The 17,534-nt window shown below is 38.9% G+C and overlaps 1 protein-coding gene across 9 annotated transcripts in view; it reads right to left on the bottom strand.

Annotated features, from left to right (window-relative positions):
* nrxn3b (neurexin 3b) overlaps positions 1-17,534 on the bottom strand; it is a 395,380-nt gene that overhangs the window by 368,405 nt on the left and 9,441 nt on the right. For all 9 annotated transcript variants that reach the window (XM_017302192.1, XM_017302191.1, XM_017302190.1 and 6 more), the window contains exons 3-5: positions 12,095-12,112; positions 11,685-11,711; positions 9,676-9,687 (exon numbers count right to left, since the gene is read on the bottom strand). In XM_017302192.1, coding sequence (XP_017157681.1) covers positions 9,676-9,687; positions 11,685-11,711; positions 12,095-12,112 — 57 coding nt within the window. The remainder of the gene's footprint in view (positions 1-9,675; positions 9,688-11,684; positions 11,712-12,094; positions 12,113-17,534) is intronic.

Genomic DNA, 17,534 nt, shown 5'->3' with positions numbered 1-17,534 from the left:
TTTTCTCCCCTAGTTATTTCCTAATATCTCTACATTTTTTTAAGTTAATTAACCATTTCATATAAATTCCAACAGCAAATATCTGGTTCAGCAAACTCAATTTCAAAACATCCATACTTTAAATCAGGTTTGTTGTTGCCTCCATTTTTATTTGGAGTTTCATGTTATCTTCTGGGCCTCAGTGAGAAAGAAAGGCAAGGTCTGCAAGTGTAAATCATAAATAGAGAAGAGTCTCAATATCATATTGTCTGAAATCCTTTTGAAACAATCAATCACACCAATCTGATCGGTGTTCGTATTTTTTTTAGAAACTTTGAAATACAGGACTTCAGTGTGGTCTTAGAATGATTAATAGGAGAGGGCAAAGCTAAATAGTCACTGAAATCCCCTTTGCTCAACATGCTTCCAGAGTATGTGGCCAACTTTACCAACTTAAAGTCTGAACTTTACCAAGTTGTTATAAATGCAACTAACATGTAGTCAATTAATCGCACGATAAATTAAACCTATCGACCTCATTTTAATTATCGGCTTTACCGTCTCTTCCTGTCTTTTTTTCTTTCTGTTGATGACACTGAATGAAAAAAGGTTAAACTCCTGCGCTCTTTCTTAGTGTAATGTCCAGCGCACACTACACGAGTTGTCGACAGAAATCTATAACGGTTCGGTCGGGTTCGTAGTGCCGTGTGGTGTCCAGCCACATGGGCACAAAATAATGGCTACAAGTCCAGCTAACTAATTTTAAAACCAGGCATTAATCAATTCTTTACTATAATCTACCTGTGATGCATGTGGCTAGAGTCAGCGTAAAGTCCTGACTGAATGAAAATCATTATAACCTATTTATGTCACGTTAACGAAGAACAGCTGAAAACCTACCGAGGTTATCAACTGCGGTAGCAATTTGGCTCCAGTTCCTCTCTTTGTCATTTCTATATTCTTTGCACTAAATGTTGAATAAATATTAATGTTGTTTCCACATATCATCTCCAATGTCCGCTGGACTTCGGGATGCTCTCTTCTCATCAATACCTGGGTACCAGAGTTACTCAAGACATATGCAATTCATTGCAAGATTTTCAAAGTGTTTGCTAACAGCAGCAAATCCATAGTCTCACACAAACATAAGTAGAGGTTTACCAACATCTGAAGACTTCTCTCCAACAGTATTCTCTCTCTACCCTCCAGTCCATGAATTTTTACCCTCTGATTCCTGAGCCAGTGTTATGTATGTATTGTAACACATACTCATGCGTTACAACACAAAAAGACAAATAATCCTCATTTAGCCACTCCGGTCGATAACGTGCTCATTGGCAACGTGGGACTGTTCTGAAACAGCAGACATCAGTGTCTTGTGTGTAAACTCACCCTCACGCTGCATTTCGGCATGCATCAATGTTTTATTATATTTCACTGTTGAATCTTTTGGACTTGATACGCATCAACACTAAAAAAGCTCCAGTTTTGGAATTTCATCTATTGGCTTTTCAACAGCACAAAACTGCATAGTGTAGAGAGTAAAACTACACATTAAAAAAAAAACAACAACTTCAATGCAAGTCCATTTTAACACCCATCTGAATTTTTTATATGGCAGAATAAATATTTTATGTTCTTTGCTAACTATTTCATGCTTTATCACATTAAAATAACTTTCAATGTACTTTCACTTGATTTCATGGGTCAGACCAACACAAGGTTGTCTGTAATGGTCAATAAAATGATATAAATTCTTTTACAGGTAAAAATCTGAGTATAGTATTTGCTTTCAGTGGCCCTGAATCAGCACCACTGTCAGGAAACAAACAACCCCCAAACATCCTGATGTTTAGCGGTGGTGCGTCACAGAGATATTCAGCATTGACATTTTTTCACCAATAGCATTTGGTTTTTAGGGTCATGATTCAACTCATAAACAATTTTTAATTCAGAAACCATTTTTTCAATTCAGTGTAGAGATTCAATTTAAATCTTGTGACTAATAGGAGTGTGAACAAATAAAGTATTTATTTAAAACAATTCTATAAAAGTGTATATTTACACAAAAATAGGTTTGTGCATTTAATTCTGTAACTTAAATTGCCAGTGTTGGGTTAGTTTAGCAGTGTGGCTTCTTCTTAAATAAAAAATTATCAAAAAGTTATTCAAAATGTATGCGGTGGCCGAGTGAATGCTTAATATACTTGCAATTAGGAGCGGCAAATTAATTTTTCTAATGACTTTAATTTTGTCAGTTTTTCATTAATGTTAGTTTTGTGGAGTACACAACTCACAGTTGTCCTCACAGAGGCTTGCAGTTGCACCTTTCAGCAGGTCTTCCAGAGTTATCTTGGGCTTTTCCTTTCCTACAATGTAGCCTAACACCATCAGTGCATGAACGGGTGAATGACTGAAGTCCTTGGACTTTATAAAGCCCCATACAAGTACAGGCCATTTATTCTTGGCCTGTCAATTTAGGTGGAGTGTCAGTTTTTGCAACCATTTCCATTTTCAGATGTTTGATTGAACAGTGCTTCATAAGATGGTCAAAGCTTGGGAGATTGTTTTATAATATAACCTTGCTTGAAACGTATCCACATTTTTATTCGGTAACCTGTTTCCTGTGAACAGCGGGATTCATGCTGAAGTTAAATTACACAGGGGTATCAGAGTAAAGGTACACCATACTTCTCAGATTTTTATTTGTGAAACTGTAAATAAAAAAAAAAAACATGAAAAAACATGAATCCCTTTTGTTCTACTTCACAATTAAGCAGTACTTTGTGTTGGTCTGTCTCACAAAATCTAAATCTACATGTGGTTGCGAGATGACCAGGAGCCAGAAAACTTCAACTGTTGCCAAAACTCTGAACAACAAATCTGTATAAACAACGCTGAAACAGTTTAACAACCAAGATCCCAAGATCAGTAAGCTGTCAGAAAGTCTCTGACAAAGTTCTATCCAAGTCTATCAAAAAAACCAAAAGCTGTGAGCAGTGTGGACCGAGCTGTTCACATATCCCCTTGAAGCATGCCAGTATCTCTGGACAGGCAGTGAGCATTCCTTTCTTGAGCCTGACTGTGATGTGAGCCTCATGATGTCCACAGAGCTTTGAACTGGAGCGAGAAGAAAGAGGATGGAGGAGGAGAGAGTAAGGGAGGAAGGCTACTGCAGCATGAATCCTGAGGCAGACAGAGATGAATAGTCGAAGGAGTCAGAGAAGGGGTGACAGCAAGGAAGAGACTATATATCTATACGGAGAAAGGGAGGGAACGGAATAAGTGCCACGGAGGCAGAAAGCAAACATTGTGTCTGCGAGAACTTTATGGCAAGACTTTGAGGAACCAATTAGGAAGAGTGTCTCCAGAAGTGGTGAGTAAGTTCTCAAGTACTGAGCTTCCATGCAGATATACTACTATTGAACTGAACTACTTCTTCCCTACCTGTATATCTCGCCCTTATCATCCTGAAGTGGACCACAGAAAATGTGACAATGCAGTACTTCTTCTCTCGCCATACAGTTTCCTTACAGGATACGATCATTTCTCGGGCATGTACAGCACAAAGAAGTCAGAGCGGCAAACTGAAAACAAACTTGCTTCTAGTTTACTTACTAGTTTTACTTGCTGCTGAGTAAAATTCAATTGGGGTTTGTCATTACCCTCACCACATGGGAAGGCAAAGTATAAAAGGAAAAATCTCACACCGTACAAATGTTGGACTTTACATTATCTGCATTACTGAGCTTTTGTTACAACATAGATCATGTTTCTCTGATTTGAGGAAAGCCATCACAGAATGCTGTCAGTGGGACCTGCAGACTGCCTTCTAGTCTCAGCTGTGGCATTTTAGTTAAGCTGATACAGGCTAATGAACACCACATAAATGTACAGCAGAAAGGACATGCTTTACTGTAACACAGGGAGAAAACTAGTAATGTTTTAAGCAACAGTCTTTAACACAGAACTATGGCTAAACTTTTTAAGTTTAGGTTTTTGGAGAAATTGCAACCCATCTCCTTTACACAAACAAAAAAAGCTAAGACCCAATAATAATTTCTAAAAATTTCTTAATCTGATACAACCTAATGCAGACACTTCACTTACTTCCCCGGACTGAATGCCTGTAGCGTGTATGCGAAGTGCGCGTTCAGCTAAAGAGCCCATCGACTCTTTGACCTTTCACTTAAAATTAAACAACTACACACCTAGCAACTATAAAACGTTCCAGCAAACAAGTTGTGACCAGCACAATTTGTACATTGTGCTGGTTACAACTCAATATTATGGTGATTTTTTTTTCTCTAATCATAGTAGAGGCTAAAAGCAGCTCGTTAATTTCAAGACGGTATTATTTTTACCTTGCGTTGAATTTATGCGTCGCCTTCCCTCGCTGCCACTGTCCGTAAGCATGTTTTGCCAGTAAGGCAACATTCTTCCTCCAAGTTGCCGTCTGTTTTCCTGTCTTCTTACGGTAGCCGATGTATTCAGACATGGCGGACTTTTTTCCACACGAGCGGTTTCAGGGGACTTCTTTGAACTTGCTGCGGCAAAGGGGCCGGGGTGCGCGCGGATCACGTGACCGGTGGGATTTGCTCTGCAAATCTCATACCGAAAAAACGATACAAAGGAAAATTCTAACGATTTGAAACGTAATTTTTTCATATCGCGGTATTATATTTACACCCCTTGGTAAGCGGTGCGGTGATGAGTTTCCTTGAAAGAATTAATATATTACAGATTTCGGTTATAATCTGTTATTTTTTAATAAACATGTTTCACTGTCCAAAGATTAGATCCAATAAATGAAAATAGATACAAAAATAATAATTTTAGGAGTGAAATCTGAGGAGTTTCTGTACCAATCCATTCTTTGTGCTGTACATGGAGTTAAACATGAACGTTTTACTGCATGAGAGTGCCTTTTAGAACACTAAATATGAGGAAGTTATAGATTTTCAGCAAGTCTGGGCTGCATCTGATCACCTCTAATTCAAACACTAATCTACTCAAATTGCAACTCATGAAATCCTTATTCTATTTGTGAAAACACTAAAAGGAAGCATTTTAGTTCTATTTTTTTAGTCAGTATCATCATGTTAGAGTTAAGTATAAAAACAGCAATTGACTAGCCATATATAACAAACACAAATTTTTTAAAAACAGTGTGTGATTTGTGGTACCTTAATTCTTGAAAGAAAGAAAACCCTAGCTTCCCCCCTGAAAAAAATAGCTAAAATCTTGTTCACATTAAACCCATGAGCTGAATTTACACAACACCTCTAATGCGTGGTGGTACGGAGGCAGCTGGTCAGAATTCCAACTTGTGCCGAGACCTTGAGAACGTTACCTTGTCACATCGCATCAAAGCCTCGCAGAACGAAGGTGGCCACAGGCGGCACAGGTGAGGTGCTTCCAAGATCTTAGCACATCTGACGCTTGTATTGTCAGATCTTCAGATTGCATTAGAATGAAAATATTCACATTCCTCTATAGTATTTCCTATTGATATTCCACATCTACACTCCTAAGAGTAAAAACAAGCAACCACCTTTTTTTTTATGTTAAATAATAAACAAATGTATGCATTGTTTAAAATAAAACAGAAAACATAGGAAGCCAGTAAAATGCATGATAAAATGAGAAATGTTTGGGAATCTTTGTACTCATTCATAACTTTCGACAGTCGTGCTGATTACACAAATTGGTTATGTTCTTTTCTCTTTGCTGAGAGCAAAGTTTTGTTATTCAGCAGAACAAAATTTGACAGCACTCTTCATAAATGCTATACTAATTGAAGTTCGACGAAGGCGGACAAAAGTGCGCGTTATTGTGCCTTCTGTCGACTAAGTGGTTTTCCTCTAACAAGGAGATTGATCTGATTACCCTCTGCCAACGTGGAAAGCCATTTAGTTTTAGAAAGAAAATTGACAACCAGAATAAAGATGGGGTTCACTGCCCACCTGAATCTTTGTAAACAGCTCTTAGAAAATAGATTTCAGAAGCATCTAGAGTGGAAACCATTTTCTATTGTTCAGGTTAGAACGACAAAGAATTTGAATTCAGGACATAAAAAAAAAAACAGTGAAATATCTAAGTTTTTTTCTTTTGTTGCACTCAATTCTGTCATAAAAAAATGCTGGATTTAAAATAAGAGTGTTTTGGAAGTATCGCAATTAAGAGTCTCCGTTGTCTATTGAACATAGACTGCAGAGCTGTGTAATACTGGCTGCTCTCTCAAACATAATATGATGCCTCCTATACTTCTTCAGTCATTACAGAAGGGCCTTTTAGCACCAAAGTTACAATATACAAATAAAATCAAAACAGATTCGCTTCATAAACTGTTAAAAATCTTGATAAGGTGCGCAAACATTTTTTATAATTTCTTGTAATAAAAAAACTGCAACATGTTTTGATTTGCCATGAAGTACCTCTATCCCACGATGACCTAATGATAAAAGAGCTTACTGTATTTAGTATTTATATAATCTGATTCAGAATAAGGCAGCTCATAAATGTTACTAATTGGTATTACGTCCTCTACATGTATTTCACTTGTGTATTCTATTTTCAGTTTCCTGTATCTCCTCCCCCCCCAGTATTTATTGGTAGAAAATGGTCAATTTGTACATGAGAATGCATCTCAAACTGAGTTGCACAATCAGGAAATGCATACAAAAATAGCCCTGAAAGCAACAACAGGAGGCTTTAGCATAATGTGATGCTAACTGGACCAATGTTGGTAACTGGAGCAAAGTCCCTGGTTCGCTGCCACGGCTTATAAAAAGTTTTCTATATCGGCAAACTATGCATCGAAGAAAGCTGCATCTCAGGGCCAAAAACAATGGGGTCCTCTTTCATTGCAGCGGACTAAAACTTTCTCCTAAGATGGCTCATGGCCAGCTTGGAGTACGGGACCCAGATTTTAGAGCAGGGATGACAAGGTGCCCCATATTTTCTGTAAGAAATATGTGTCCTCAAAGAAACAGGTGAAGTTCTTGCATAGTCTCTTCATCTAGTTATATTCTTTTTCTTGCTTCTTTTGACCTTCTGTCTCAATCTGTGTCTGTATTTCACTTTTAATTCCTGTCCCCAACTCTCTCAGTAATTGTTCTCTCTGACTACTGTGCCATTTATAGTACTTACACACAACGGAGACATTAATCTAATTGGACAGAGAGTAAAGCATACCCCCAGCAAACCCCCCCTTTTTTTTAAACGTCTCATTTTAGCCCCAATCAAAGGTCCTGTAATTAATTCAAATTCCCATTTTATGGATCAGTCATATTTTGTTCTCTGCATTCTATTCAAGGGTTACTGAAGGTTTCATACAGATGAAGGGGAATCATTAACATCTACACCTAGGATTCACTTAGAGTCCCATTGCTGTTGGATTGAATTTGCATGTCCTTGGACAGCTGCAGGAAACTGGAGCACACGGAGTAAACCCCCATGGACCCGCACTGTGAAAGAAGCGAAACCACGTAATAAACCTGGGACCTTGTTGTCATGTTATGCAATAAAACTAATGACTGAACCGCTGTACGACTGCTCACTACAAACGATCAGCATGTTACTATCTAATATGCTGATGTCAGACAACTGTAGGAGAGTCTATTTTGGGTCTAACCCAGTTTCTTTTATTATTTAAACCTGACGTGAAGGCAATACAGTTAGCTCAGGGAGATTCAGTGAAAATCTGCAAAGAATGTGTTACTATTTTCTGACTTTGACTGTGTACAATGTAACAAGGAGCTATTGTAAGGAAGTGAAACTTTGCATTTTGTATGCTAATTGAATTGAATTTACAAAGTAAGCCAATAACAAAAGCAACATTATGATTTATGTATAGTGAATCATCATCTGTTTGCTTAGCTTAAAAAATGGTGAGTGTTGTTAGTTTTCATTCATATAAATAATAAAAAACAAAACATTCTTCAGTGTTGCACCTGCAGATCATTGGCTGGAGTCAATCAAGGACAGAGTGCAATTTCTGGTAACTTGACTGGTGGTGTGTAAGGTACATTTTTGGGTTACTTTATTATAATGAGGTCAAAAAAGTAGAAGAAAAAAAAGAAAATTGATGGGAATAATGCCAGAAATGTTCAGAAGATCAAGTGTGTAACCCCTTTTGTAGACAGGACCTTGAACACATCAAAAAAATGTGAAAATACATAGTCCAAGGTGAACAGAAATTGAAAGACTGGTGGAGTGTATCACGATACATGGAGAAGATGGGGTAGCTGCTCAGAAAGCTCAGACTTGAAGGTGGCAGGAACTTTTTGGAAACTTTTTTTCAAGGATAATCAGAAGTGAAAGTGATTCAACAAAATCAAAACACAGACTTTGCAGAAAGGTGATATTGTGTGGGGTGTTGAACTGATTTACAAGTTAAACTCAAATCCTTTCATGTATACACATCATTTTTTTCTAAAGTAGAGTAAGCATTTATCTGTATAGATGAAATGTAGCTAGCAGGGCTACCACGTCTTATTAGAGATGGGTCTCCAGTCCAAGGTTTTTAATGTTGATTTTGTGAAATTGTCTGATACAAATAAAAAAGCCTAATGTATATGTATGCTGACAAATTTTGGCCAAACAGAGCCTAAACTGAAAGAAACGCTTAATTTTCACCTCCTCAGGTTGATTATTCTGCCTTCGTGTTGGCTGAGGTTTTGTGATTTATATATGAAAGGCTTTTTTTTTTTTTCAAAGAAAATGCAATATCCTTCTGGACCAAACAACAGGAACTCACACTAATCAACATGTCAGACCGACTGTCACATCTTAGAACAAAGCAGCTTAAATTACACGACAAACAGAAAGCTGTTCCCTTCTTTGATAAAAATGTAATTAAAAGCAAACTATGTAAATATGTGTGATTCATCTTAAAATCAGGCATACCTACATAATGGTTAGGAATGCTGGAAGTGTGAACAGGTGCAGTGGCGGTAAACATCAGGTTTAAAAATAAGCATCTGTCCACCCACTACTCCTGCTCGTCAGAGAGAAAGAACCTTCTTTAAATCGAACAAGCCGAGGTTGGCGCGTATGCACATGCATGTTTTAAACAGGCCCACACACAACGCGGCAACAGGACACATACAGCATGATGGCGACAAAAGAATAATGGGGGGATCGTATGCACAGCTGCAAACCACAATGACTGCTACAACGGCCCGATTTAAATGACTGTCAGATCAAATTCAGAAGTCATCTTTTCTCCAACGCGCACACAACGTATGAATGAACGTTAAATCTGCACGCAGATGCTCCATTATTAACATCTAGTGTTTGGAATCCATTAAACATTCCAGTCCAGAGCTCACTCTCATCATTGTACATTGCAATTTGGTATTTATGAGGGAAAATCATTTAGTCTCAAGCACCGACTCTGTATTTCTGCCATCTGCAAGCGACCATCTTCAGTCACTCAGTGCAATAGTAGATGTGAGCCCTCATTAACTGGAAAACATCAGCTCCCTTGATTTTACTTTTTCCTCAAAAAGAAGAAGAAAAACAAAACAATCCACATAGGAGCATGTGACTTCATTTAATGAACAGACATCATGAATAATTAACGAGGGGCTAGCACAAATTTAACAGAGATGGAGTAACACACTCAAACACACACGGTTCTCATATCTCACATGAAAGAGCTGTAAGGAAAAAAAAACAGTGTTTCTGTACCTTTGTTTCTACCTACAGATTTTGAAGAAAGAATCCATGGAGATTAAAGTAGGAAGAGATATCCCAGGAAGAGCACAAAAGAGAGAGAGACAATAAAAAGCAGGGTTTAGCTCTCGTGTTAATCCTGTACACTGCCAAACGATGCTTGCATGCAAAAGGGTTAATGACAATCATGCAAATGGGAAAGGAGAGGAAAAAACATGCATGGATAGGGCACAAAAACATGTCAGAGTTTTACTATTTCTTTTATATATATTTATTTATATATATTCTCTGCATAAAACCTAGTTCCCACATTGTGCCAACTGGGTCTGGGCCAGTAAGAGATTACCACAGTAATATTCCATCCATAATATTGATATTGATAAAATGTGTTCATGTGTTCTCAACAAAGCATCTCTAACACTAAGAGATAACTCAGCTGCTTTGGTTTGACCAGAGATCATGATCATAATCCTTAAGTTTTTATGAGTCACCCAACCCAAATGAGGATCAGAGCTCAAATGAATAGGAACAGTAAGTTTTCAGGTAAAAAATGTAAGTAAGTTCAATTAAAGAAAAGTCAAGACTATGTATCTCCATAAATAAGCTTCATTGATATGAAATTATTTGCATAGGGACACAAAATGTAAGTGAGAAGGGACAAAATAGCAATCTGTAGCCTATTATTTGCTAAAGGGAGGGTTTGGGAAACTAAGAACTTCCTTTAAGCCAGCTGACTGGCAATACGCAGCATCACGTGGAGCGCACGGGAGCGTTGTATTACTCTATGTTCCATAGAGTCTTTGTAGAAAGACAGAAGTTGAAAACAACTTCTGTCTTTTACAAAGACTTAAAATCACAGAAATGTTTTCATGGATGTTTTTAGCAGTCTTGAAATTAGAGCTTTTTTTCTTTTTTTTTCTTTTTTTTTCAGTCTTGAAAAAAATAGCCTTTGTTTATCCTTCAAACCCCTGGGGATGTTATTTCTGCACAAGAAAATGGAAAATCTGTTTCAAAAAATAACCTCATAAAAGTTACAAATGTAACATGGTTGCATAATAAGTTTAATTGGATGCAATTCCATAAAAGCATTTTTTTTAAACCACAATCATCATTGAGTTAGTTCTGCATGCAAGCCACATTGGATTTTGAGGTTCTATTGGCGAAATGCCTTCAACTTTCCCCACTTGGAGTTTTGACTTCTACTGACCTTCTCGTGAAACTTATGTTCAAAACTTTCAACTTCTAAGTAAAGATTCTACCAATCATTTGTTGACAATAGAAGCTGTTTGTTTTTTCTCTATCCTTTTTTAAAGACAAACTTCAAAACTCCAAGTCCTGTTGAACCTCTGTTTTGAAATCCCCTGACGGTGTTATTTAAAGTACGTTGTACTATTTACAGAAGTGGTGATTATAAAATTTGACAAGCTCGGCTCCAGATGAAACACTCATCCTTCGGCGACTCCGGTAACACTGCAGGTACTTTACGTTTACATATTAAGCAGCAGATTGGTCAAATAGAATATAAAAACCCTATAAACAGCGACGCTCGTTTCACTTTGTACTTGCCGATGACACATCTTGTTCTGTATGTGCCATCAAAATGAATTTTCGGCCGAGTGTAAGCCGTGCCCTCAAATTACAGTCATTTTCTTCCTTTTTCCCCAAAAACTCTGGACCGTGTCAGTGCACATTTGCTGTGGAACTGAGACAATTACACAGTTATGTAGTACAAAGAAAGAGAGATACGGTTGGAGGTGAGACGTAGGACATGCCATGGAGTCATGCAGCTCCTCCTTAGCAACACACACGCACACACACACACACACACACACACACCAAAACACACACAAACGTCCCCCACCACTTCTCTGTAGTTGCGGTGGGTGACGTCCAGCACACAAATGTGCACCGACAGGTAGGAGGCACTCAGAATAAATCCCTCCCAAACCCCCAAAACTAAGCCAGGAGGTGAGTGAAGGAAAAACAATGGAGACCTTGACTAAAAAGCAAAAAGAAGAGAGTACCTTGGTCTGCCTTCAGGTGTGCGAGTTCTTGAAGAGAGAAAAAAACCAAACAGACGGGGTACAGAGAGAGAAGAGTCAGCACACCAATACAACACTTGTATTGCCACTAAGCATGCTTTGCATGACGGCAAACCATGACTACCACACAAATATCAAAGCTTTGCAAAAAGGTACATCTGAAAGCTTTTTTTAGTCAAAGCGCAGAAATGACTAACTGTGGCGGCACTTTACATGAGGCAGCTGTAGAAATCGTTTACTACATACTTTGACATTTCGCTTGCTGTTTTTCTGGGAATTTTTTTTTTTTTTCGCTCGCCTTTACAGGTAAGCACATAAATAATTAAGAGAGCACAACATGAACTGTTACTATTTTTCAACTGAAGTTCTGACTAATTCCTCTTGAGACTCACCTGGTTTTCTCTGGACTGCTGCGTGGTTGTCGCAAGGAAAAACAGGAGAGAAAGGCAGAGAGAAGCGTTGCGTTAGCGTCACACTACAGCTGGGTTTGCATGTGGATCTAACATGCAAAACATACCACACTTCTTATCACTGGAACGTCATGTAAGGAGCAAAGATGTGCGCCTTGACATGCCCAATTTAATTAGCTGCTTTCATTAAAAACCCTGTAAAGAGAAACACCAACATTTCCATCTGTCCCGTCCGCTCAGGGAGCCAGATTCGCATTAGTTTCTGTATAAAGCTTTTCACATTTGATGCGATCGCACTGTAATATTTCACATCTTGTATCGCACAGATTCCCGCACACCCTTGAAAGGAAACATAAATCCATGCTCTTGAGGATTTATGGAGTTGTGAGGTTTGTGGATCTCAAGATGCCCGTTTTCAGACCCATGTTGTGTTTTTGCCTCCACTTGAACATTTCCACCTTCACTCCAATGTTTGTGGTTTCATAAATTGTGCCAACTTTGTAGTTTCTCAGAGGAATGCTCACTTGTGCGATACATATTGTCGTAGAGTGAACGGTATTTTAACAGCAAGACAACAAAAAAAAGGCAAAAGGCCTTTTTGCTCATGGCCAAAATGCTCAGCTGGGTCTGACTTGAGGATGACATTGGTCGCACATCCCAGCATGATTCAGGGACTGAACCACTGAGTGAGTTCAGCATCAGTTAAGTTATTTTTATACACTTATTCCTCCTGCAGTTTCAGTATCAATGGTCTGTTCAGGTAGTTGTCATCTGTGTACGTGAGAACCGGACGAAGAAAATGACAAAAGTCAAGTTATGCACATTATGAGTCAAAAATTTACACCCAGTCGTCCTTGGCATGAATGTCGAAGAATATAAATGTATTGTATTTTCCAGACTAGTGGTCGCATCTGCCAAAATATGCACTCTGAAGAGGGAAAAAACATCTATGTCACATTTATTTCGAAATGATCAAATGTGAAGGGGACATCGTCTATTTTGATAGTATGACCCAGCGACGGCGTATTCTGTTGCTTTTCAGTAAACTCATGGAAACTGTCAACCTAGACTTGGAAGTATGCTGACAGTTAGGGATGCGCCAATGTCTGTGTTCTAAATCAGGAACATCTTCCAGTGAAGTGCGCAGCAGAGCGGAGACGCACGCAGTGTAAACCCGGGGGTGATAGAGAGACGGTTCCATTGAATGAAGCAGTAACACCATGAAGGCCCAAATCCAAAGTCATCTTTATTCATCTCTGTAGCAACTACCAGGGCATGGAAACCTAAGTACTACTTCCCTTGGCAACCTGTTTTTCAAGCACCTACCTATAAATTTGTTCCTTCAGCTCTGGCAATCTTCCTTTCAGTGTTTCCTCTCAGCTGCTGAAGGTAACGTTCAAGCCTTGGCTCCTGTCTGTCAGCACGAATTAACCTTTACCACATCAGTCAAAAAAAGCTTAATGAAGAGGAAAAATAACATACACGAGGCATTGGACACGTCAAGCAATAAAAAAAAGTCTTCTATGGCAGTCTTCCTTAATGACCCATCTATTTTATGCATTTCACCTTTAACCACTGGCAGAATCTGACTATTCTTGGAAGGTGGAGACTTTAGGTTTGAAAGCCTCTCCTATGCAACTACAAGCAGTAGTGCTTAAAAGGTGTGCATTCATTTCACCTTCACCACCCTTTCCAGTCAACTGAAGATTTAAATGTTGCATCACTGTGAAAAATGACACTGGTTTTCCAGGATCTTCCAGTGTATGATTGTTGAAACGTGAACACAGGTGGGCATCAATTAACCCAATTTACACATCAAATCTGGTTTTGTAAAGAAAATAGAAGGTTGACATTAATCTTATGGAACGGTTCTGCCTTTAATCTTACTGAAAATGTATTGACTATGTTTAAATGTCGGGTCATCGCCAAGAAACCAGTCAGTTTAGATAATCCCTACCAATTCTGATCACTGAACTGGTCAAAGAACCAGTCAGAATTGTACCAGGTTCTCTGCGGCGACACATTATTCGGAACGTTACTTGGAATACATCTATAATAGAGCCGGTATGTATAGTTTTGTCTCTGCATATATTAGATAAAATTCACTGTAAAATTCATCCAATACAAGATGGATGACATTGAGAAAGGGAAAAAAAGAAGGACGAATCTTGAGAGAGGGGGATGTGAGGACCGGGGGATTGTCCAGCTGATGGACAGCATCGCTGTTCAAACTCAAGAACGACCAGCTTTTGAAGCAGCGAAATGACGTGCCTGACTCAGCAGGTACGCGTTTTCCTTCTGACATGGCGGATGCTTTCACCTATAAATATGCACATACTGCTCGCTTGTTAAATTGCCAACTTTTCCATGTAGATTAAAACCTCTCTCTTGATGCGGCAGCACTGAGAACAAGCCAATGTGCTGCGGAGGACATGTGGTCCAGGCGTAATCCTCTGCTCTATTTTACCAGCAGCTTCGCCACTCAAATCCAAACATAATTTTCAGCTCGGGTGCTACACACAAATGCCCTCTGCACTGGAATCAGGCAAGTCCCTGCGGCATTTTTTTTTTTTCCCCCGCCGTGACCTACTTTTATAGTAAGATTATTGCAACTGTCATTTTTTCCATGTCTGTTTATTAATCCCCAGAGCTAAGCCCAAAGGCACTATTTCAGCACTTACTTAACAGTTTAGGTTTTTTTTTGGTCTTCAATTATAGATCCTTCTGTCAAGTCACAGCATAGTGTTTTTTTTAAACATATGCAGCCCTAAGTGCTTCATTGTAAATGCAAGGTGTGGATTTCTGAGAAATATGAAAAAGGTGATCACTTTACATCTGTGTTATGCAGGCCAGTGTAGCTCTTACCAGCTTTGACCTTATGCAGCTCTTCTTGTAATGGAAAACCTCAAAGGTATTCAGAGCTTTCAAAGTGCTGTGAACAAGAAGTTAAAATCAGGTTGAATTACCAGGTGGGTTGTATATCTATAAAGCATTGCATTTGGGTTAAGTTTGAAAATAAAGAAAAAAAAAATTGGCTGTGCATTTCAAACAAAATCATACCCCTTAGCTTTCACTTTTTGTCATGCGAGAACCCAAAATTTCCATGTGTTTTATTCTGATTTTGTAAAAGACTGCCATATGTAGAGTGTAATTATGAAGAAAAGGATAATATCATGTTATTTTTAAAGATTATTTGCAAATAAAATTCAGAAATGTAAGGGTGTGCAGTTCACAGTCTTCACTTTTTTGTCTTTATCAGCTTTGCACATTGAAAGACCAAAGTTTTACTTTTTTATTTTATTTTTTTAATAAATGTTTTCGCCTCTCAGCATTATGTTGTCATGTTTAACAATGTGGAAGGTGTATTCACAGGAATTTTGTTGTTTTAGTTTTCATCCATACTGTTTTTTTGTTTTTGGCGTTAGTCAAAATGTTCGATTTTGGTCTCTTCTGACCAGAGAGCATTTCTCCAGGTTTGCTGCTCCACCAACATCATGGCAGACTGGTATTGAACTATGGTTATTTTTTATTTTAGGCCACAGAGAAAATTACATTTTACTTTAATTTCCACCCTATTAATGATGTTTATGGCAGAGAGGTTGTCGTTTGTACCTCTCTATCTATACAACATGGCAGTTCATCCACCTAGTTCACATGGTTAGTGGTAAATAATAACTAGTTAAAGCTCTGCTATATTGTGTCAAACATTACATAGAAATTCTTGTTGCTGTTTTTTACCGATGCTGTTATTCTTGCTACACTATAGGAGCCAGATTTCTATTACTTTCCATTCATAATTATCCATTATTTTGTACTGGTTTATTACATAGGATCTAATAAGATATACTGAAGTTTAAAGAGAGGGTACTATGCATTTTCCAAGCATGTTACTTTTAGTTGTTGTAAAAATTGTGTATATCTTAAAAATAAGAAACATGACTTTATAATTCAACAGCTTTAAATTGGGCCTTTGTCTCCTTAAGGAGCTCCTGCTCTTTCCGACCCTCCATCTTCAGCAGACCTTTTGTGGAAATAGGCGGCACTTTGAGGGAGCAACCGCTGAGGCAACTCCCAACTGGTTGCCATGGGAGATTGAAGGATTCCTCAAACATCCATGAAAAAAATCTGAGCAACACCCCATGTATATTTTTGCTAAATGAGCAACATTATAACATGATTTACAGTTTTAACAAAGCTGATTTTACATATTACCTCCCCTCCGTTTTAAGGGTGCAGCATGACAAAATGTGAAAAGTTAATTTGAGAAGCAAAACACTGAAGAAATTGTGAATTTGTCTGTCAAACATTGCAAATCAATGACGGATGATAATCACTTAAGGGGATACATCCTGACCCAATCAGAAGAAACACTGAAAAAAAAAAAAAGTGTTCTGTGACCATGTCGACTAGTTTGGGGAAAAATATCTCATCTTTCTTCACGGAAACATTTTTAACGACCATAAAGCGAAACAAACACGTAACGTTTCTCAATCCGAGCAGCATCAACAGGCTTCACCCCGGTTCCCTGTTTTAATCCTCCAATTTTCTCATGTTTCATCTCAGATGGTAATTCAGCTCACAACCACCACCCCCCCCCCTCTCATTCCTCTGCCAGGCCAGTGGGCTACTATTAGGAGCGCGGCTGGCGAAATGCTTTCAAGGCCCAGCCTGCTCAGTCAGTCAACCATCTGTCCGCTTTAACGAGTGGCTAGAGGGCCTCGCCCGCGTTAATGCATGTGATTGCACGTACGCCACTGAACGCGGCGTGTTTGAGCGCAGGACCACACTGCATGATAATGCAACACGTAAATATTCACAGGTTTGACAGATTGCACGCATTGCTCGTTATTCAGTCTTTAGTCTACCGACACAGACAGGTGTGCTAAGCAGTCGGTCATATGTTGCTGCAACCAAATGGTTGGAACGCAGTCGCTACTAAATTGCCCTCCAAAAACGCTCCATTCAGTCGAGCATCGCTCGAACAACAAGTGCTTTGCCACTTGAAGACATGTGGCCATGATAATAAAAGAACTGCAGCTTATTTGCCAACAGACAGCCCGAAATTGACGGTGGTGTTTGCGCAGTCATTTTCCAGGCAAATTGGCCGTCTCTGTTCTCATTATCTCTCTAATTATAGTTCCGCGTCTCCGCGGCATAATCAACAATCAGCCACATCAGTTAATGGCGAAGCAGGGAAGAGCAGCAGTTGGATGAAGCGTGTGCACACTCCCCCTCCTCCCCCCGCCCCCCCATCTCAATCGTTTTCCCATTGAAGCCGGAGCAAAATGGAAGAAGATTTCAAAACAGATGACGGAGAAGGAGGCAAACCGGAGCGCAACGGCTGACCTCCTGGGACAAATTAGGTTACAAGGCACTGTCGCTGAATTTACTCGTCACACTTCCTCTGCCCTAAGGGGCTGCC

The sequence above is a fragment of the Poecilia reticulata genome, linkage group LG21, assembly GCF_000633615.1.
Source record: "Poecilia reticulata strain Guanapo linkage group LG21, Guppy_female_1.0+MT, whole genome shotgun sequence".
In the NCBI taxonomy this organism is placed as follows: Eukaryota; Metazoa; Chordata; class Actinopteri; order Cyprinodontiformes; family Poeciliidae; genus Poecilia; species Poecilia reticulata.
This window is presented reverse-complemented; position numbering and strand designations above follow the sequence as displayed.